The sequence below is a fragment of the Sinocyclocheilus anshuiensis genome, unplaced genomic scaffold (genome assembly GCF_001515605.1).
Source record: "Sinocyclocheilus anshuiensis isolate Anshui unplaced genomic scaffold, SAMN03320099.WGS_v1.1 scaffold86, whole genome shotgun sequence".
Lineage (NCBI taxonomy): Eukaryota > Metazoa > Chordata > Actinopteri > Cypriniformes > Cyprinidae > Sinocyclocheilus > Sinocyclocheilus anshuiensis.
Genome location: NW_015547662.1, coordinates 4208671 through 4227287, shown reverse-complemented (window position 1 = coordinate 4227287; position 18617 = coordinate 4208671). Strand labels below are relative to the sequence as shown.

The following is an 18617-nucleotide window of genomic DNA, read 5'->3' as shown; positions in this document are numbered from 1 at the left end:
AGGAATGCCTCATGCACCCATCTGAGGGCTTCATCTTTTAGCAGATTCTTCCTGCTCTTCTTAGGTACGTGTGATCCTGCTCAACTGGTGCGCCTGGTTCTTGCGCATGAAGAAGCCGGGTGAGGAACGCAAAGCCAGCTACAAATATGACCACTCTCCAGCGCACCACGCCAGCGCCAGCAGCATTCAGATGGGAGTAATGCCCAGTCAGCCGCCTTCTGCCAACTCCACCACCAACGGTCACATGAACCTGTACTTTGGCTTCCACTCCATTGACAGCGCATGCTGCCCTCCCAGCAGCGACTCCGGTGTGTCTTGCAGCGGTGGGCGAGTCGGCGGGTCACCAAACGAAGAACAGCAGGAGGCAGTTAGGATGTTTGCAGGTGAACAGGAGATCCATCGCATCCTAGTGGAAGTGATGTACATCGCTCAGCGGTTCCGTGACCAGGATGAGGCCGAGGCCATCTGCAGCGAGTGGAAATTTGCGGCAGCAGTCGTGGATCGGCTCTGCCTGGTGGCGTTTTCACTTTTCTCCGTCATCTGCACCTTTACCATTCTCATGTCCGCGCCAAACTTCATTGAGGCAGTCTCGAAAGACTTCACATAATTGCAAAAGCATCACACTTTCGTTTTCTTTTGTTTTTAAAGAAACACCATGTGATTGAGAAGTGTCTACCACCAAAGTCGATTCCTTCGTCTTCTCATCGTTCTGAGATCAACATGAACTGTTACAATAATTATGATAAAAAAGAAAAAGAAAAAAAAACTTGACAAAGTTGTGTATTTTTGAAATGTGACTTTTCGAACAAACATACAGACATACATACATGGACAAGCTGTTTGGGTGATATTTTGTCTTTATATAATGTATGTGGATTGAGCACTTGAGGGCTGGTTTATGTAAAGATGTGTTCTCAGTGTGCAAACACTGTTAGTCACAACAGCTAAAAATGTGTCTGTGAAGCTGAAATTCAAATATAATCAGTCCCATAATCCCTTTGGAAGTCACACAGTTTCTTTTCATTTCTTGGCTTTAGTAGTATTTTTAGCATTTAATATTATTTTAGAATTAAAAATCATCACCGAAATGACATTTCCTTACCAAAGCAACAATAACATACGTTGATGGTAGAATTAATATGCTCTGTAACGGTCACTTTCATAATTTTGACATCTTTTTATAAATATTACAGTTATTAGTATATTCAAATCTCTCACTTTGTCCGGTTTGTCCACATAATCAGAGTGTCGTTATTTTGTGACTTCATTCTGACCCTGTGCTCTGTTGTATTATGTAAAATCACTATGTAAACACTGTGGATATACGTCATTTTGTTAGAAAATATAGATTGAAAAAAATAAAACAATTTAAAAAGTTCTAGGTGAGTCTGTGTATTTTGGAAAATAATTTTCTAGCATTTACTTATCACTTTCTGTAGACTGTGCATGAGGCATGTATTGTGGACCCAGTTTTGTTTCTTTCACAACTGTTACAACTACAGCTTACTAGAGCTGCAAACACCAAGGCAACACTGGTGGCTCTGTGCTTAGCACATAAACAATGCAACATTACAGTTCATTTTGATTTATAATCCATTTTTTATGTTTTTTTTAAGGCTTTAATGTTACTTATGCTCAAAAACACTAAAAGCTCTGTTGAGAAAGGAGAGAAGTAAAGCATACAGAACTAAAGCATACAGCTTTGCTTATTCATTGAGTTAGCAGAGTAATGCAGATGCTTTTGAGATCCAGTAGTCACTGGGTCGGTTGGATGGCAACATCAGTTACCACAAAATTTGTGGAGTGTCCTAATAGACAGAACAAAAATATACAATTAAGAATAAATGAAGTAAAAATATAACGATAAAGACAATAATACAGTTTCAAAGCTCTGATACTAGTGGTTTAAAAACAGACAGGAGGTAAATATATGGAAGCATGTTACCGCTTCAAAATAAAGACATGAAGTCAATTGTGAGGTAATTTTAATATTAAGTTTAAAATATGAAATAAAGTCACAGTTGTGAGATTTAAAGCTACAATTACCCTTTTGTTTATTTATTTTAACAGCGTAACTATTTAAACTTTACACAAAACTAAGTTTTGAACTTCAAGAAGAACTAAGATGAAGTCATAAAGTAACCTGTAGTAGACAGAGTTCCAGCACGAGCGGAGGTCTTGTACAGTAGAAGCTGGGCTCAGGAACGTAGTTTTGCTGAGGTTCGAAATGCACCACAGGCAGCATGGAGTTCATCACTCTCGACAGCACGTCTTCAGTAACCATGTTTGTGTCATCCCAGCGACAAGCATCCATGAACATCCCATGAACCAACACACCATCCTCCATGGTGGGAAGCTATAAATCAGACCACAAAGTATTGATTTCATACATGATGTCAGTCACTTTCACTTTCTTTTGAACTTTCTATTCATCAAAGGACCCTGAAGAAAATGTCTCACCAACTGTTTCTTGAGCAGTAAATCAGTGTATTAGAATGATTTCTGAAGGATCTTGTGACCCTAATGACTGGAGTAATGATGCTAAAAAAAATTAAGCTTTGATCACAGGAATTGCTGTATTTTTGATCAAATAAATGCAGCCTGGGGGAGCATAATATGGTCATGAAAAACTAAATTATGACTGTTATTCATGCTAAAAAAAAATGGACCTCAGAGAAGAATGAAACTTATGATGTTCATTTACCTAACGTTTCTGCTGTAGTCATATCAGAAAATATATGTTGAAATATCCCTGCATGTTTCCAGGCTGACCTCCTCGTCCATGTCAAGTTTTTTTCCAGGCTCAAGGGTTTTCAGAGCTTCAGTGACAAGGGTCTGGTCTCTGTACACTGGTACCATGTTGAAACGAAAATTCAGCTCATCACGAACCAACTCTTTATTGAACAAACAGATTTCACTTTTTTTCCAGGGCATAGTTTTGTTAGGATTTTTTATTTTATTTGCCAGAGCAAATATTATTAACTCAAACTTGTTACTTACCTGTGAGGAATCCTTGAGGAAAAAATAATCCAGAAATCCAAAAAGACTTGGGCTGACTGCTTGTGATCCAACTCTGCTCAAACACACTCACACACACACACACTCACACACAACCAATAAGTACTTCACAATTTTCTCAATTCAAAATGAAAAGAAGAATAAAGGTCAATCAAAGTACAACAAGCATCAAAACAACAACTTTTCACCACCTGAGGGAGAAAGAAGTCAGCTCAAAGGTAAAGCCAACCGTCTCGGATCATTTCTAATTCAGATCATATGAAAGATTTAGTGACTAGAGGGTTGAAGGTTACAGTTGATGGACACAACTACCTACATGACCTTGACAAAGACCCTCTAATTATACTGCTGGGGAGAACATCAGGATATTTCCAAGCAGATAAATAAGCACTTATATTAGTGTACTACAGTCTTTGTAGAGAAAAAGTTCACCTCATTTTTCGGTTGTTCGCTTGCATGTTCTTCTTCACCTCCTCATATTATGCAGGAAGACTTTTCTTTTTCATTTATGATGGTGGGCTTATATTATGCAGTGCACCTCACTCAGTTCAAGCTGATGTAGAGGAAACCTCTCACTTCACTGCTGAAATTTAAACTAGTCCAGTTACATATGCCGAGCCTGTTTGGTGATTTCAAAAACAGCACACTCTGCGATTCATCCATATTAACATGAGCTTATCGTGCATGTCTGTGTGTTATATAACAGAGCACTCAGACCAGCCACACGGACAGCACATCCAGGCAAAGATAGCAGTTTGGGTGTGCCCATCAACGTGCAAGAGAACTATGACCATATGTGTGTGTGCCAGACAGTGAAGCGAGTATACAGTAAAGAAATTGTAGTTGTTTATGTAGCTTTTTTGACTGAGTGTCAGAGTGTGTTGTTTGGAATGTCTGTGGTAGCCCCTCTGGCTCCATTCATGAGCTATTATACCAACAGCACACAGCTCATATATCACTGGCCTTTACTGGAATCCCCAACCCAGAGGAAATTGTCCATGTACAATGAGGGTGAACCTTCTGAATTCAGAGGGGAAAAAGTGTGTGTGTGTGTGTGTATGTGTGTGTGTGTGAGAGTGAGTGTTAAACCAGAGACTATTTTAATGCCTTAGCCAGGAATAATATAGTCAAGATTTAGATGCATCAAAATATATGACATTTTAAATAAGCAAGCTTTTAAAATGTAAAGTTTTTAAAATATGTGTCAGTGTTTTCTACAGGATTTTGTGAGACTGTAGTTGGTGGACCTTCTTGCTTGTTCCAGGGACATGCACCCTTGTAAGACAATTTTGTACATTTTAAAGTTAAATGCATCAATCTGGTGTCTGTCAGACATTTTCCAGTGCCCAAAATGAACAAAGTAAAAAAAAATAATAAAAAAAAGTTAGTACACTGACTTGTACCTGGACTTAAAAGTGTACTCAATGTCTCAGAACACTCACACTGTAAGAAGCCAAATAATTTGAATATATAATAATAATAACAATAATAACAATAACAACAACGTTATTATCATTATTAAACTAATTAAACTCACTTTGAGTATGCACCATTTACTGCATTAACCTTTTACATTAACTTTTCTGATATGATAATTGTACTAAGCCATATGCAATTTTGATTTTTAGTCTGACAGATGTGTTGCCAAAGCAACTTGCAAAACACAGCAGTATGTTTCGTAAGCATCGCTGATCCCAGGCATCAGTCACCCTGCACCACACACACACTTAAACACATTCTGTTTCATTCCATGACTGACCGATACCTTGCCAAGAATTAATGAGACAGTTTGACATTGTGTGAAGCTTCCTTAAAAAGTCTTTCCCAAAGCCACTCATAACAACATTACTGGAACATTTTTATAGTACCCACACGCCACCAGCTGCACCAAATTTAATAATAATAATTTTCACCAGCTGATTATCTGTAAAATGATGCCTACTTAGATGCATTCCTAACAATGAATAAACATTTTGTACATTTTAGTGAAATAGTCACTAAAAAGGTTTTTCTGAGAAATTTCAAAAATATCACATTAATATTCAGACTTGATTTCTTTATGAATAAAGTACTTTATTCATATGTTATAATGCATTTATTTCATAGGCAAAATCATAGAGAAACACATACAGTACAGTACAGGTACACACTAAACACTAGCCACCGTCACCACTGACTGAGAGAAACCTGTGAAATTGTAGATCAATGGCTGATGCTATAAATACTACAAATACCAAATTTCCTCTCCTATACACACATAAATTGTGTATTTTTGGCCAATTTTTCAAACTAGAATAATGTATAATTTTTTTTTTAATTATTCCTGTATCAAATAATGATGTTCTTTTGAATTTTCTATTCATCAGAGAATACTAGAAAAAAAGAAACATCCTCTCATGGTTTACACAAAACTGTTGCACAACCATTTTTAACATTGATCTTAGAATCAGGATATCAGAATGATTTCTGAAGGATCATGTGACACTGCAGACTGGAATAATAATATTACCACTAAATAAGTAGTTTGCAGCTATAGTTTCTTACATAAAATCATAGACAAATAAGACATAAAGAAAAACAAATTTAAAATTAACCTGAAACAGATTTACAATACAGTATAAGCTACACACAAGCAAAGCTTCCATCCAATTGTTTTTATTTAAATTTTATTTTATTTGTTCCACACCAGTCCTGCTTTTATTTTATTGCAAGAAAAACATAAGGCTTCCCATAAGGCCAATTTATAATCTCTATAGGCTTCAAATTGAATAGAACCCCATCTCTGACTACACACTGATTTTTCAACCCTTGAGCCCTGACCTGAATGATGGCGTGGAAGAAACACGATCTTCCTCCATTTCCTGCCAAGGATGTGTTCGTCAAAGAACGTACTGCTGATCTCAGTAAAGGCGCTTCTCACATTGGCACGGAGACCCTTTGGGGCTCGTTAGTAACCTACCATCACAATAACAAAGGCTCATTAGTTCCCTGGCAACACAGGCATATTAACAACAAAACAAAAATTAAAGCCAAAGACAAAATAGAACTGCTAAAATTCATGAACTAAGTTACACATTTAAACAGTCTAGCTGCTTAAAGACATCCATGACAGAGCACTTGCATTATAATCAAACATTGTTTAAGGCTTTATAAACTACTATTGGTTCCAATTATTTGGTAAAGCTGGGGTTTAATTGATAGGGACGTGAGCACAGGGGTGTTAATGTATTAGGTAGAGAGAGAATAAAATATGAAAGCTTGTGAAGTGTTATCTTCTTCTTGCAGGAGTGTGTGACTGCGTTAGTGTGACTAAAATTTTAATTTGATATACATGCAGACATATCGCAGTGCTAGAAGGATGAATGACGTGTAACGGTAAAAATATGTGCATGTCATCAACATATGGATGCCATCGACGCAGGAAGCTTCGCTCTACATTGATGTATGTTTTCCTCTCCGAAAGATAAAAAATGAGATAGAGGCATGTGAATGCTTTCCTGAAAAATCAGTGCTTGTTTGTGAGCGCTCATAGAACTTTATGACTATCAGTTCCTATAGCTTTTACGTGTGTATGTACTTAAGCAAGTGCATATTCTTGTGTTACCTTGACAGAGTTTTGCAATACAGTGACAGGAAACACATTGGTAGGCATGGAGCTAAGGAACAGTCTGAAGTCCTCATGGATAACAGTGTCTGCAAAGGCCATACAAGAAGATGACAACAGAAAACAGGACAACAAAATAGCTTTACAGTGGATTCACATGTGCAACACACAATCTGTAATATAAGGTAGAAGCAGGTGCAAAACAGGTGAGTCTGTCTAAAAACAGAACAATAATATTTTCACTGAACCATATAAACACGCACACAGACACAAATATAAACATACAAAAACAGTTTTCAAGAATCTAGTCATTCATTTTACATGTTTATTTGGCAAATCATGCTAATCTAACAGTGTCGGCTCCAGTGACAAGGTTCTGGAGAAATTATAATGACCATATATCAAGTCTGTAAATATAATATCCATAAAGATTTGATGGATTCTTTAAGCAGGGGTTTCAACCTTTTTCAGCCCTGCTTATTTTTAACATTTAGGCTACTTAATACATTTTAATCCAGGAGAGACAGTCAGTAAGACATATATTTTAAAGAAATTAAAATTTGTATTTAGCAAGGATTCATTAAATTGATCAAAAGTGGTTTTTAAGCATGTTCACTATTTTGAATAAATGCTGTTCTTTTTCTTGAATTTTTGAAACAAAAAAATTTATTTAAATAAATTAAATATTTTCAAGAAGAAGAAGAAACAGAAGAAGAAAAGGTTTCTTGAGCACCAAATCAGTATATTGGAATGCTTTTTGAAGGATCTTGATATTAAACAATGAATGACTCGCTTGGGGTTGTAGGTGTCCCTGCTGAAGACCACACACACACACACACACACACACACACACACACACATATAAACCAACCAGGTTCAGTGAAGGTTTTGATGAGCTCCTCCATTGCCAGCATCCAGGACACAGCAAGATGACAGTTTTGCAGGAAGATTGATTTCACCCTGCAATACAAGAAAACCACAATAACTTATTTGTCATGTTTATATTGTAGGTATTGCATTTGCCAAAGTTTGTCAGGTCAATTATTGTTACTACAATTATTTCAAATACACCCAAGCCTAAACGACACATCAACACAAACAAACAAACAATAAATAAATAAATAAATAAAAATGATTTACATGCCAGTCTAAGGGTCTCTTTCTATTTAAAGATTAGTTCTTGGCTATCCAAAACTAGTACAAGTCCTTGACAGTAGGTGAACATTTTGAAAATGTGTTTCTTGTGGCTTTGTTGGAATATGACTAATGAATCACCTGTTCTCATAGTTGGCATACAGAAGCGACCGATAGTAGCATCCAGGCTCAGGTTTACAATTTATTGCAAGACTGAAAGTAATGGGAGTACAGGAAATTGGCAGCAGTGGGAGCTAGAAACAGTGTCTTGAATTTAATTCTATCATATTCTGGCAGCCAGAAAACGATCTGAGCAGAGACGTGACATGAAAAGATTACAGAGGGTTAAAAACCATTTGAGCAAAAGGATTTTGGAGCCAGTTTAGCAATATGGCAGATGTATAGCAGATGCTGGTTGGCAAACAAGAATAGAATTCCAGACAACCTGGCCGAGAAAATGATTAAAGTAGTGGTCGAGTAAGGCTGCTGCTATCATAATGTGATCCTTAAAGAAGAGCGTGTCACCCAGGATGACACCAAGTGGTGATACACACCAGGAGGCAATGACTATGTGACCTCTGAATGAGACAGAGAGAGATTTGGTGAGGGATGTCATGGCTGAGAGGAAGAAGAACTTGTCACAAATATAGCTGAGGTGATCACATTTGATATGTCGGCAAGGCACACGCACAGGAGGAGGAAATGATGTGTACTGCTGAATGTCATGAGCACAGCAGTGCTAAAAGAAGCATGGGATTTGAAGAAGAAGTGAAGTGTAGCTGAAGAAGAATAGAGGTCCAAGCACTGATCCCTGTGGTACCCCGGTTTTGAGCACAATGTGAAGAGCATAAGCATTTCTTGCAGGAAAACAAGAACAGCAAAGAAACCCTCTACATAAATATCACATACTGAAGTTTTTTATTTAGGAGATCAGTTTGTAAGCTATCTGAAACATGTATCACACATTCAATATGAATGGATATACTCAGCAGAAGTAAACGTACCATACTCTGAGTATTCATTCATGTAAGTATGTATTTACATGTGTCACTTAACTGGGAGTGAGTAAACAGGGTGTATAAATGTCACAGTGCATGTACAAGTATCTATCCTGGTATCCTCTCTCGTTGGCAAACCGCTGGAACGCTCCCATTGGATCTGAGCCCGTGCTTGGAATGAAGACCAGGGGAATGGAAGGAGACATATCTGCGTACAGGGTTGCAAGATCCACTGGGGGATTCTCCACAAACTGTTGTCCCAAACCGATGATAGCAAACTCAGTCACTGCAAACACAACCTGAAAACACAGAGAGTGAGATAATAAATTTCAATGATACCATATTTATGCATACAGCTGATAACAATACATAACTCAAGCAGACTTACAAGAAACTTGACACACACAGGAACCGTAACACACACACACACACACATTGGTATAGGTGGTTTATGGGGACTCTCAATAGGCGTAATGGTTTTTATACTGTACAAACTGTATTTTCCATCACCCTACACCTAAACCTACCCCTCACAGAAAACTTTCTGCATTTTTAGATTTTCAAAAAAAAAAAAAAAAACAGCATTTAGTTTGTTTTTTAAGCCTTTTGAATTATGGGGACACAGGAATCTGATAACTCCGTCTGAGATTTTTCTTTCAAATTAGCTTTTTTATCAGGCTCCTTATAATACCATTGGACATTTTTGAAAATAAGGCATTCAAAAACTGACTAATAAGAAAAATTATGGGAAAGAATAATAAAAAAAAGGGAAAGAAATACTATGGAAGTCAGTGGGGACCATCATTTGTTTGATTACCAGCATTCTTCAAAATATCTTCTTTTATGTTCAACATAAGAAAGAAACTTATACAGGTTTGGAACAACATGAGGGTGAGTAAATGATGACACAATTTAAATTTTTGGGTGAACTATCCCTTTAATATATCCCTAATATATATTCCTTAACATATCCCTATGCCCAAGCCATGCCCCATGATGAGCAATGGCAACAGAGATACTTGAATTCGAGACAGAACAGAACAAAACTAGACTCTGGTTACTGGAAAACATGCAAAAACATATTGCTTCAATGCACACTAAAACAATATACAGTAACAGCATGGGGCGTTTGAGAGATGCCTTTTTAATGGGGGCAGATAGCGCAGGCCCCTGAGGAAAGGCAAAAATTAGAAAACAGCTCTACAATCTAACAATTAACACAATTAAATCGCATTCATGACTTGTAGAAGGATAATTGCCTTCTACAGAATTAGAATAAGAACTCACATACATAAGCACTCACACACACACACACACACACAGTCTAGTGCACTATCCTTGTAGGGACTCCCCATAGGCGTAATGGTTTTTATTCTGTACAAACTGTATTTTCTATCACCCTACACCAACTCTACACCTAAACCTACCCCTCACAGAAAACTTTCTGCATTTTTATAATCTCAAAAAAACTCATTCTGTATTATTTATAAGCTTTTGTACCCATGGGGACCTCAATTTAGGTCCCCACGGTGACACAAGTTCCCATGAGTTGGTGTGTATTCAGGTTTAAGTTCCCACCAGTGTAGAAAAACATGTACACACACACACACACACACACACACACAGGTGTTCTTTCTTTCTTTGTCATCACATATGCTCTTTCGACTTCCCTGACCTTCTCCATGCCTCCAGCCCCTCGCAGGAAGTACTGCCACTCATGCTGGGAGATCTCTACTCTCTGCATCACGATCTTCAAACACAGCATGAAGCTGTAGATGGCCTTGTGCTGCTCAAAAAGGCCACGGTGCACGTTGGTGTAGGCGCTCAATAGAGTCTGATCCAACAGGATCTGTAATCTCATGCTCAGATATTTGTGTTTCTCTGCTGACTCAATAGTGTTGTTGAACGAACAACTGCAAAGAAATTTTAGGGAACTTTCAAGGGAATGTATAAACTGACAAAATGTACACATTAAAAGCACTGAAAATCGCTTTGGATAATCAGTTTGGGGTCAGTGGGGTTAATTAAATAATTAAAAAATCTTACAAACCCCAAACTTTTAAATAGTGTTGTATATATAAAAATATTTTTATTATATTTTATTTTTTATTATATGTGACCCTGGACCACGAAACCAGTCTTAAGTCGCTGGGGTATATTTGTAGCAATAGCCAAAAATACATTGTATGGGTCAAAATTATAGATTTTTCTTTTATGCCAAAAATCATTAGGATATTAAGTAAAGATCATGTTCCATGAAGATATTTTGTAAATTTAAGCTTATTTATTCAGGTTTCAGATGATGTATAAATCTCAATTTTGCAAAATTTACCCTTATGACTGGTTTTGTGGTCCAGGGTCACATATTACATCCTGAAATAATATTCTAGAATGAATGCTCTAGATTGAAATTACCTGTTTAAAGTACTTTAGGGAGAACTGGTACATGGGATCAATCTCAGACAGGCAAGCAATGACAAAGTAGATGACGGAGCCACATGTGGCAACAGGGCGATACTTCTCTCTGGCTGCGTTGATCATCTCCTCTGTCATCTCTGCCTCCACCAGCCAGGACTTAATGGCCTGAGATGTCACCTGTGCATGAGAAAAGAGGATAAATTGTCAGCAGATTTGCTTCATGTCAAATGTAAGTGTTGAGACAAAAGTAATGACTTGACAGCTTGATGTGTTTATAAAGAGCTCTTAAAATGTGAAAGGAGCTGTAAAGCCATTCACATTGACAGCAGTATCAGATGCATGAGACAGTAGCAGAGGTGTCAGACAGAGAGAGAGCTGTTTTTGTCTTTAAGACGGATATATCATTCATTGCCGGCCCAACCTTTCGTTCATCTATCAATCTATCCGTACCTCCCATTCAGCCTTTCATTACTCTCTGTGGGTGGTGGAAGGGTGACCGTGACGTGCAATCTGTGCCTCTGATCCTTCTGCTTGCTCAAATCTGGCACAACCACACTACTGCATGTCGGGGGAATTTGCTAAAAATTAATTGAAAAATTAATACTCTCTCTCCTCTCCACCTGTAGCTGGTGTGTGGTGAGCGACCCTATTTTGATGTCACAAGATACTTTTTTTGTGTAATTCCTTCCACTTATGCCCACTTACTGTGGATAGTAAATCTGTAAATGAGAATAACTTGAGCATAAAGGAAAGACTTTAAAGTCCATATAAAATCAAAATGTATATCGTTTACTTTGTTAGCGCACATTGCTAAGTCTGAGGTGAATAAGTAATCCGTGTTAAGTTAATACACAGAAGAAAAATTGGTAATTGGTCTTGGTAATCTTTAATCAAAATCTGAAAATTTGCTTCTGTGTGGATGCTGCACACTGGTGATGGTTGAGGAGAGAGCCCCCCACATGATTGTAAAGCGCTTTGGGTGTACAAAAATACACAATAAAGCGCTATATAAATGCATCATTCATTCATTCATTCAGTTGTGCTCAGTGAAAGCGCCATTTATTAGCAAGCGCCATCGACACTGGCTTTGCACCTGATTCACTAAAGAAATTATGCAGATCAAGGCAGCATAGAAAAGGCTGAAACACATGAACGTGGCACAACTGTACTGTACTGTAAACCTAGATTAGTACATGTTTCTATAGTTTCAAGTGGAACTTTACAGAAATTATTCAAAAATATGGTAAAATGCTCATGTTGAGTTGCTTGTGATAGTGACACAAGAGGAAATTTGACATTTATTTTTCCTATCCTCAGAAGAAAAGCTATGGTTTAAAATGTGTCAGCCCTCATTCCCAAATGAACACATAATCTTTTTAGTTGACTGTGACATTTGAATTGTTTGTGAAGTAAACCTCTCCTTTTTGTATGCAGCAGCAGTCATTAGCATAGTAGAAAAAAGGTTTTGTGACAATTATTAGATAAACTGTGGCAACAAAAAGAGTTTGGACACTTAAAATTAATGTCTTTTAATTTTATAAATGATCAAACAAAGTGGCTTCTCCAAACAAATGATGCAAGACATTTTCTGAACAAACTTTAGTTTTGCTAGATTCTTTTGCAATACATTTTAATTGAAGTGAATGTTAGTGGATTTACATCATAGTTAAAAAATTTGGGGTCAATAAATTTTTTGGCTTTTTTTTGGACAGAAATTTTTTATTCAGTAAGGATGCATTAAATTCATCAAAAGTGCCCATAAAAACTTGCATTGTTAAAAAAAAAAAAAAGTTATTTTGAACTGCATTTATATGTCAGAGAATGAATTGGAAAACATGATCATGGTTTCCACAAAAATACAGCACAACTGTTTTCAATCAAAATGTTTCTTGAGCACCAAATGGCTGCTGAAAATTCAGCTTTAAAACAAGATACATTTTACATCATATATTAAAACAGAAAACAGTTTATTAAACATTATTTTACATTCTAATAATAATAGTATTTTAAATTGTAATGATAGTTCACAATATTACAGTTTTTACTTTATTTTTTTTCATAAAATAGATGTATCCTTGGTGAGCATAAGAGACTATTTAAAAAAAAAAAACGTACCAACCCCAAATGTTTGAATGGTAGTGTATGAATTCAGATTTCTTTAGAGGAACCACAGGTTAAAGCCCATAACATCTTCTGCTGCTTTTCATATATAATTATTGACCTACTGATGTCTATTACTCTGCTCACTAAGTATTTAAGTACTTTCTTCACGCTGAAACTACTGTAAATCAGTAAAGAACACAAAATGATGCCCTCTCTTTAAACTTCTGACCCCAAACCACGGACCTTTGATTTTTGTAAAGTTTGCACAAGCTCCTCGTTGTCGAGAATGTTGCCCTCAGAGGTAAAGAGCAGTTTGAGAATTCGGTCCTCAATGGCTTTTAGCTGGTTCCGGTCTGTATTGATGCGAATTATCAGCTGGCTTCTCTGTTCTTCCAAGTCAGGACGCTCCAGACGGACTTCATCACTAGGTCCAGACAAAAATAAACAATCACAAGTCAGCCAAAATGATACACAGTGTTAACTGGCAAGAGAATAATTAGTTAATAAAATAATCATCATAAACATCAAATAATAGTTTTGATGACAAAATATCATTTGTCAACTTGTGTCATGAAATGCATTTGCATATAGTAATGTGTCTTGGTTGACCAGTTGTGAGTGGACCACCTAAGATGGGTGGTAGTAAAAGGTGAAAGGAGGCCATAGTGAATTTCTGTTTAACTGTATTAATACAGTGTGCTAGTCAGCCAGGCCTTACAATACTGCAGAATCTCTAAAGCATGTGTCTGTAGTTTAGACAATAGATGAACAGTGGTCTAGTCTATCATCATTTAGGGGTGCCATGGGGGTGATGGTTTTCATATCCATAGAGCATGATATAAAAAGCAAAGACTCAGAAATCTACAACACTTATGGTACTGTATTATTCCATCGCTTCTTACTTTGAGAGAAAGAAACGCTTCTGATTCGGCTGCTGACTCCTAGTTGAATATTTTAGACCTTTAGAGGATTGAAATTGTCTTTTTCCCGAAAATGCAAGTTAATGTTATTGCATTGGACTAAAACATACTGACTTTGCTCACACAGGGTATAACAACCTCCCACCTTGTTACACTTTTCGGTCAAAAATGACTGGCCTAGAAAAAACTGCTTATAAATCTCATTATATTATTATCACCAAATATTGGATTCGATCTTTCAGATCTTCTCAGATCAACGAGTCCTATGACTTAAAGTTCCAAAAAGTCATACAAAACCTGTGCTAACTGAAAACAAAAACAAAGGTGACAAGAAGTTTGAATCCAAGATTTGTTGATAATATAGCATAATGAGAGATTTATGAGCAATTTTCAAAAGGCCGGTCATTTTTTGACTTGAAACACCAAATTAGGTATAGAATTTTCGACACAGCCCAAGCAGATAATTGTTCCCCCCCTTAATAAAATAAAAAAAAAAAAAAACCCTAACATCATGTGTCTCAGGTGCTTTCTGTTTTTATATTGAATCTGAACAGGATTACCTGAGGATTTGATCCTCCAGTCTAGACTTGGTAACAGTGAAGTTGATGATGGTCACTTTGATGCACACCTGACATAGAAAACAAGTCACAAAACAATTATGGATGTGTAGCTTAAAGGGGACAAAACATAACTACATATCTAGTAGTATCAGCATTAATTGAAAGCAAGCTACATAAATAACTTCAGATTTTCCCCACCTTATCATCATTTAGATATTAATGATACAATGATGACAGCTCAAAGAAAGGCGGGAAAAAAAGATATGACCCCTAGTTCTAAATAGCACAAACATGTATTCTTTAGGGGCAGGTAAATAATGATTGGCATTATCTGCTAAACGTATCTCCCAAGAGATGCGGCTCTCTTTCCTCTCTAAAAATCCTCTAGAGGCACACTTTGTGCTTTGATTGGCCCTATGTGCTTTGCATTTGCTGTCTGTCTGTGAGAATGTTTCTTTAGTCCAGACTGGTCTGTCAGCACAGCTCATCTCCCTTAATATAAGCTGAAATGACAGGTCTGTCCTGTCTCTAATGCTGGAGCTTACAACGGCACGTCCCCATTTGACAGGCAACCGTATCTGTCGGCATGCTCTCTGCCTGCTGCAAGCACTGTTGCCCGTGGCCCTGTCTGTTATTATTGCGAGGGCATTGTCTCTTGGCAGGTGGGTGCTGATCTGCATCCACCCCAGAATTTTGCAGCGAGAGTTGGTATGGCATGGAGCCAGCGAGGGATTGGTGCGCAAGGTGGTGCCACAACAGATATGTGAAAGCTTGGTGCCAGCCGTGTCCACTTTGCTACAGTGCCAAATCTAGTTGACCTTAAACAGGTGTCAACCTTGACCCCAGAATGCTTTCTAAAATCCCCCCTGCCATTTTGAGAGAATGAATTAAACAAAGAGCTGCTAATGAAACATTGACTGTAACTACGTGTAACAAAGACTGTGGGGAATGAAGAATGAATTATCAGTCACATACTTGATTCTCTTTTTACTGGTGGTGACAAGAGGAATTTTGCATACAACAAATATTTATATTTTAAATGAAATCAAAACAAAAAATGTAAATATAATTGTATGTATTTTTTTTTTTTCACCTCGGGGAATGTAGTGGGGATTGGCCATTTTGGTGGTCGTGTAAAAAAACGGAAGTTTTTATCATAGTCAATGTCAGAATCTCCCAGCCGGATCAATGTTCTTCCACTCGACACAAGCGTCTGCTTCAGAAGAATGGGCTCCAGAGAAGGGTCCAGAGTTTCTTTTAGCTGTATACACACAAATACTGCATGAGTGAAATACATGATATTTGTTCATTCTGCAGTTATGATAAATATTCAGCATTCAGTTTCATTTTTATGTTAGATCTCTTGGTATGATACAGATGCAATCTCTGTTCTTAAAACTAATCTAAAAATAGATGCTGGGGGAAAACTATACGCCTCAGTTGTCAGCAGTGAAAACAAACATGACTTAAACTAGATTCATCAGAAAATCACATCTGGCAAGAGTCAGAACTAATAAACTCACCTCAGAATCATTCAAGACTGAATTAAACCATTCAAAGCCAATCAGACATCAGTTATCAGCTCCTCACAACTCTAATGCATAATTTTAAATATTTAAATTGTTATTGAAGCAATGCATTTGTATTTACATCTGACTAAAAAGTGTCAAAGGTGAAAGAAGGGTCAAAGGTTACCTCCTCCAGAAGTACAGGCATGCATGCCCAGCCGGATGGCGTTCTCAAGTGTTCGGAGAAAACCTGCATCGGTTAGCTTGATCACCTTTAGACCATTCTTTGTCTCTTTAGACCGTATCCAACGATTTGCCTAGATACAAAATGTGAAAGGCTGCATTACATGACTGTAAAAAAGGCAATGTTGTATAATTATCAATTAAAAAGTAATAGCATATTTCCTTTCTCCTTGAATACATGTCAGAGTACATACTGTGCTTTTTAAGTGTTTTTACTAATGTCATGATTAATTAATTCATTAATACATTAAGGTTTCAGCTTTTTGTTTTTTTTTGGCCGCATGATTTTTTCTTCATTATGATGGTTGCATGCCCCAAAATGTTAATTATCAAAATAAAATATAAATATTAAAATTAGAAATGAATTACATGATCATTCTAGAAGAGCTGTATTCAATTCTTGTATTTATTAATTGCATTATTTATGTATTTTAACACATGTAAATAAATTAACAGATAATTAAAATTAAAATAAGCTATTAATGATTAATTTATTAGATAGTGTCACATCATTGACCATAAGATAAAGATAATGACAGTTCTTTATATTCTATATTCTCTTTTAAAATCATCCTGTGTGTGCATGAGTATATGTGTGCGTGTATATGTGACAGAGAAAGACACGTAGAGAAAGACAGATAGATAAAGTGAAACGTCTTTATCAGATGGAAGGGATGTGACAGACATCCCTTTGTAAAGAATCTGGGTTCAGATTCTGCTGAAATGAAGTATTGTACTATATAGGTGTGTGGTGTGTGTGTGTGTGTGTGTGTGTGTGTGTGTGTGTGTGTGTGTGTGTGTGTGTGTGTGTGAGAGCCGTGCATTTGGAATCTAAGCATCAATGCCACTATGTAAAGTGGAAATGAGTTGAGTGTAGAGTGTTTGTGTCATGGTATGTGTGTGTATGTAAATGTGTGACAGTCTGATGTTTGAATGTCTGTTTCAGTCTCTCCAGAAGACAGAAGTCTCCCAAGAGAGACAGCCAGATGGAGAGAGAGTAAAGCACAAATGACAAGAAAGAGCAGTGGAAAAAGGAAAACGGCAGGCAAACGTGCTGAAACCGGAAGACAGTAATGAAAACGGAGAGGCTGGAATGGGAGAAAGATATTTGTATGGTAATGCAGGGAGGCTGGTTGTTTTCCTATTTGGGTTGCGAAGGCTGTTCTTTGTACCATTTTGACAACATTTCTAACCAACTGAACAACACTCAGCTATTAAAGATGCCCTTCACCTGACGCATTCATTGTGTCCTGATGACACAGAGGCTATGAAATGCAAAACACGAATTCATCGAGAATAGATCTATTGAGGTGTCAAGAATTATACCACGAGCATCTTTCAAAAAGTCAGTCAAGGTTTAGCTCCATGCTACTTCCATTTACCGTTCTAAAGTTTGGGATCAGTAAGATTTTTTTTTTTTAATAAATGAAAGGATGTATTAAACTACATTGAATTAAGGATGTCTACATTAAGAATTGAGAGTGCTTGAGGGAAGTGGCTCCTCCTGAGCTGGTCATAAGACTCTTTTACCTTTCATATTCAGCAGCTAGCAAAAAGATTAAAACTTAAATTAGGGTTTTATTTTAGAATCAAATCCTGCCTTTCGTTCGAATCTAGAAAGAGGCTGGTTGCTACCACTTTTACCTCTATACTTGACTATGGTGATGTTTTATACATGCATGCTTCGTCTCAAAGTTTACATGCACTGGACACTGTATACCATGGAGCTCTGAGGTTCATCACTGGTTTTAAAGTCCTCACTCACCATTGTGAACTGTATGATCGTGTTGGATGGCCTTCTCTATCAATGCGGAGACTTCAACATTGGTATATCTTCATATACAAAGCTATTTTAGGTCTACTTCCATCCTACCTTCTGACCTACATCAGTGTAAATAATACTGGGACTTACAATCTTCGTTCACAGGATCTTTTCCTTCTGTCTGTTCCAAAGGTTAGAACTGAGCTGGGAAAAAAGGCGTTTAAGTATGCTGCTCCCTCTTCATGGAACAAATTACAGAAATCTATGAAAATGAATATGCTGGTCTCATTGGTCGCTTTTAAGAGGATGTTAACTGACTTGGAGGCAGTCACATCTGGCTGTAGATGTT

General features: G+C 37.1%; 1 protein-coding gene and 1 pseudogene across 1 annotated transcript in view; one reads left to right on the top strand and one right to left on the bottom strand.

The window, feature by feature from the left end:
* The window catches only part of LOC107702399 (neuronal acetylcholine receptor subunit alpha-7-like), a 46438-nt gene extending 45749 nt beyond the window's left edge, over positions 1 to 689 (top strand). Inside the window, exon 11 of the mRNA XM_016504717.1 lies at positions 65 to 689. Coding sequence (XP_016360203.1) covers positions 65 to 607 — 543 coding nt within the window. The 3' untranslated portion in view covers positions 608 to 689. The remainder of the gene's footprint in view (positions 1 to 64) is intronic.
* A 1017-nt stretch (positions 690 to 1706) lies between these two features.
* LOC107702286 (dynein heavy chain 6, axonemal-like) overlaps positions 1707 to 18617 on the bottom strand; it is a 50124-nt pseudogene continuing 33213 nt past the window's right edge.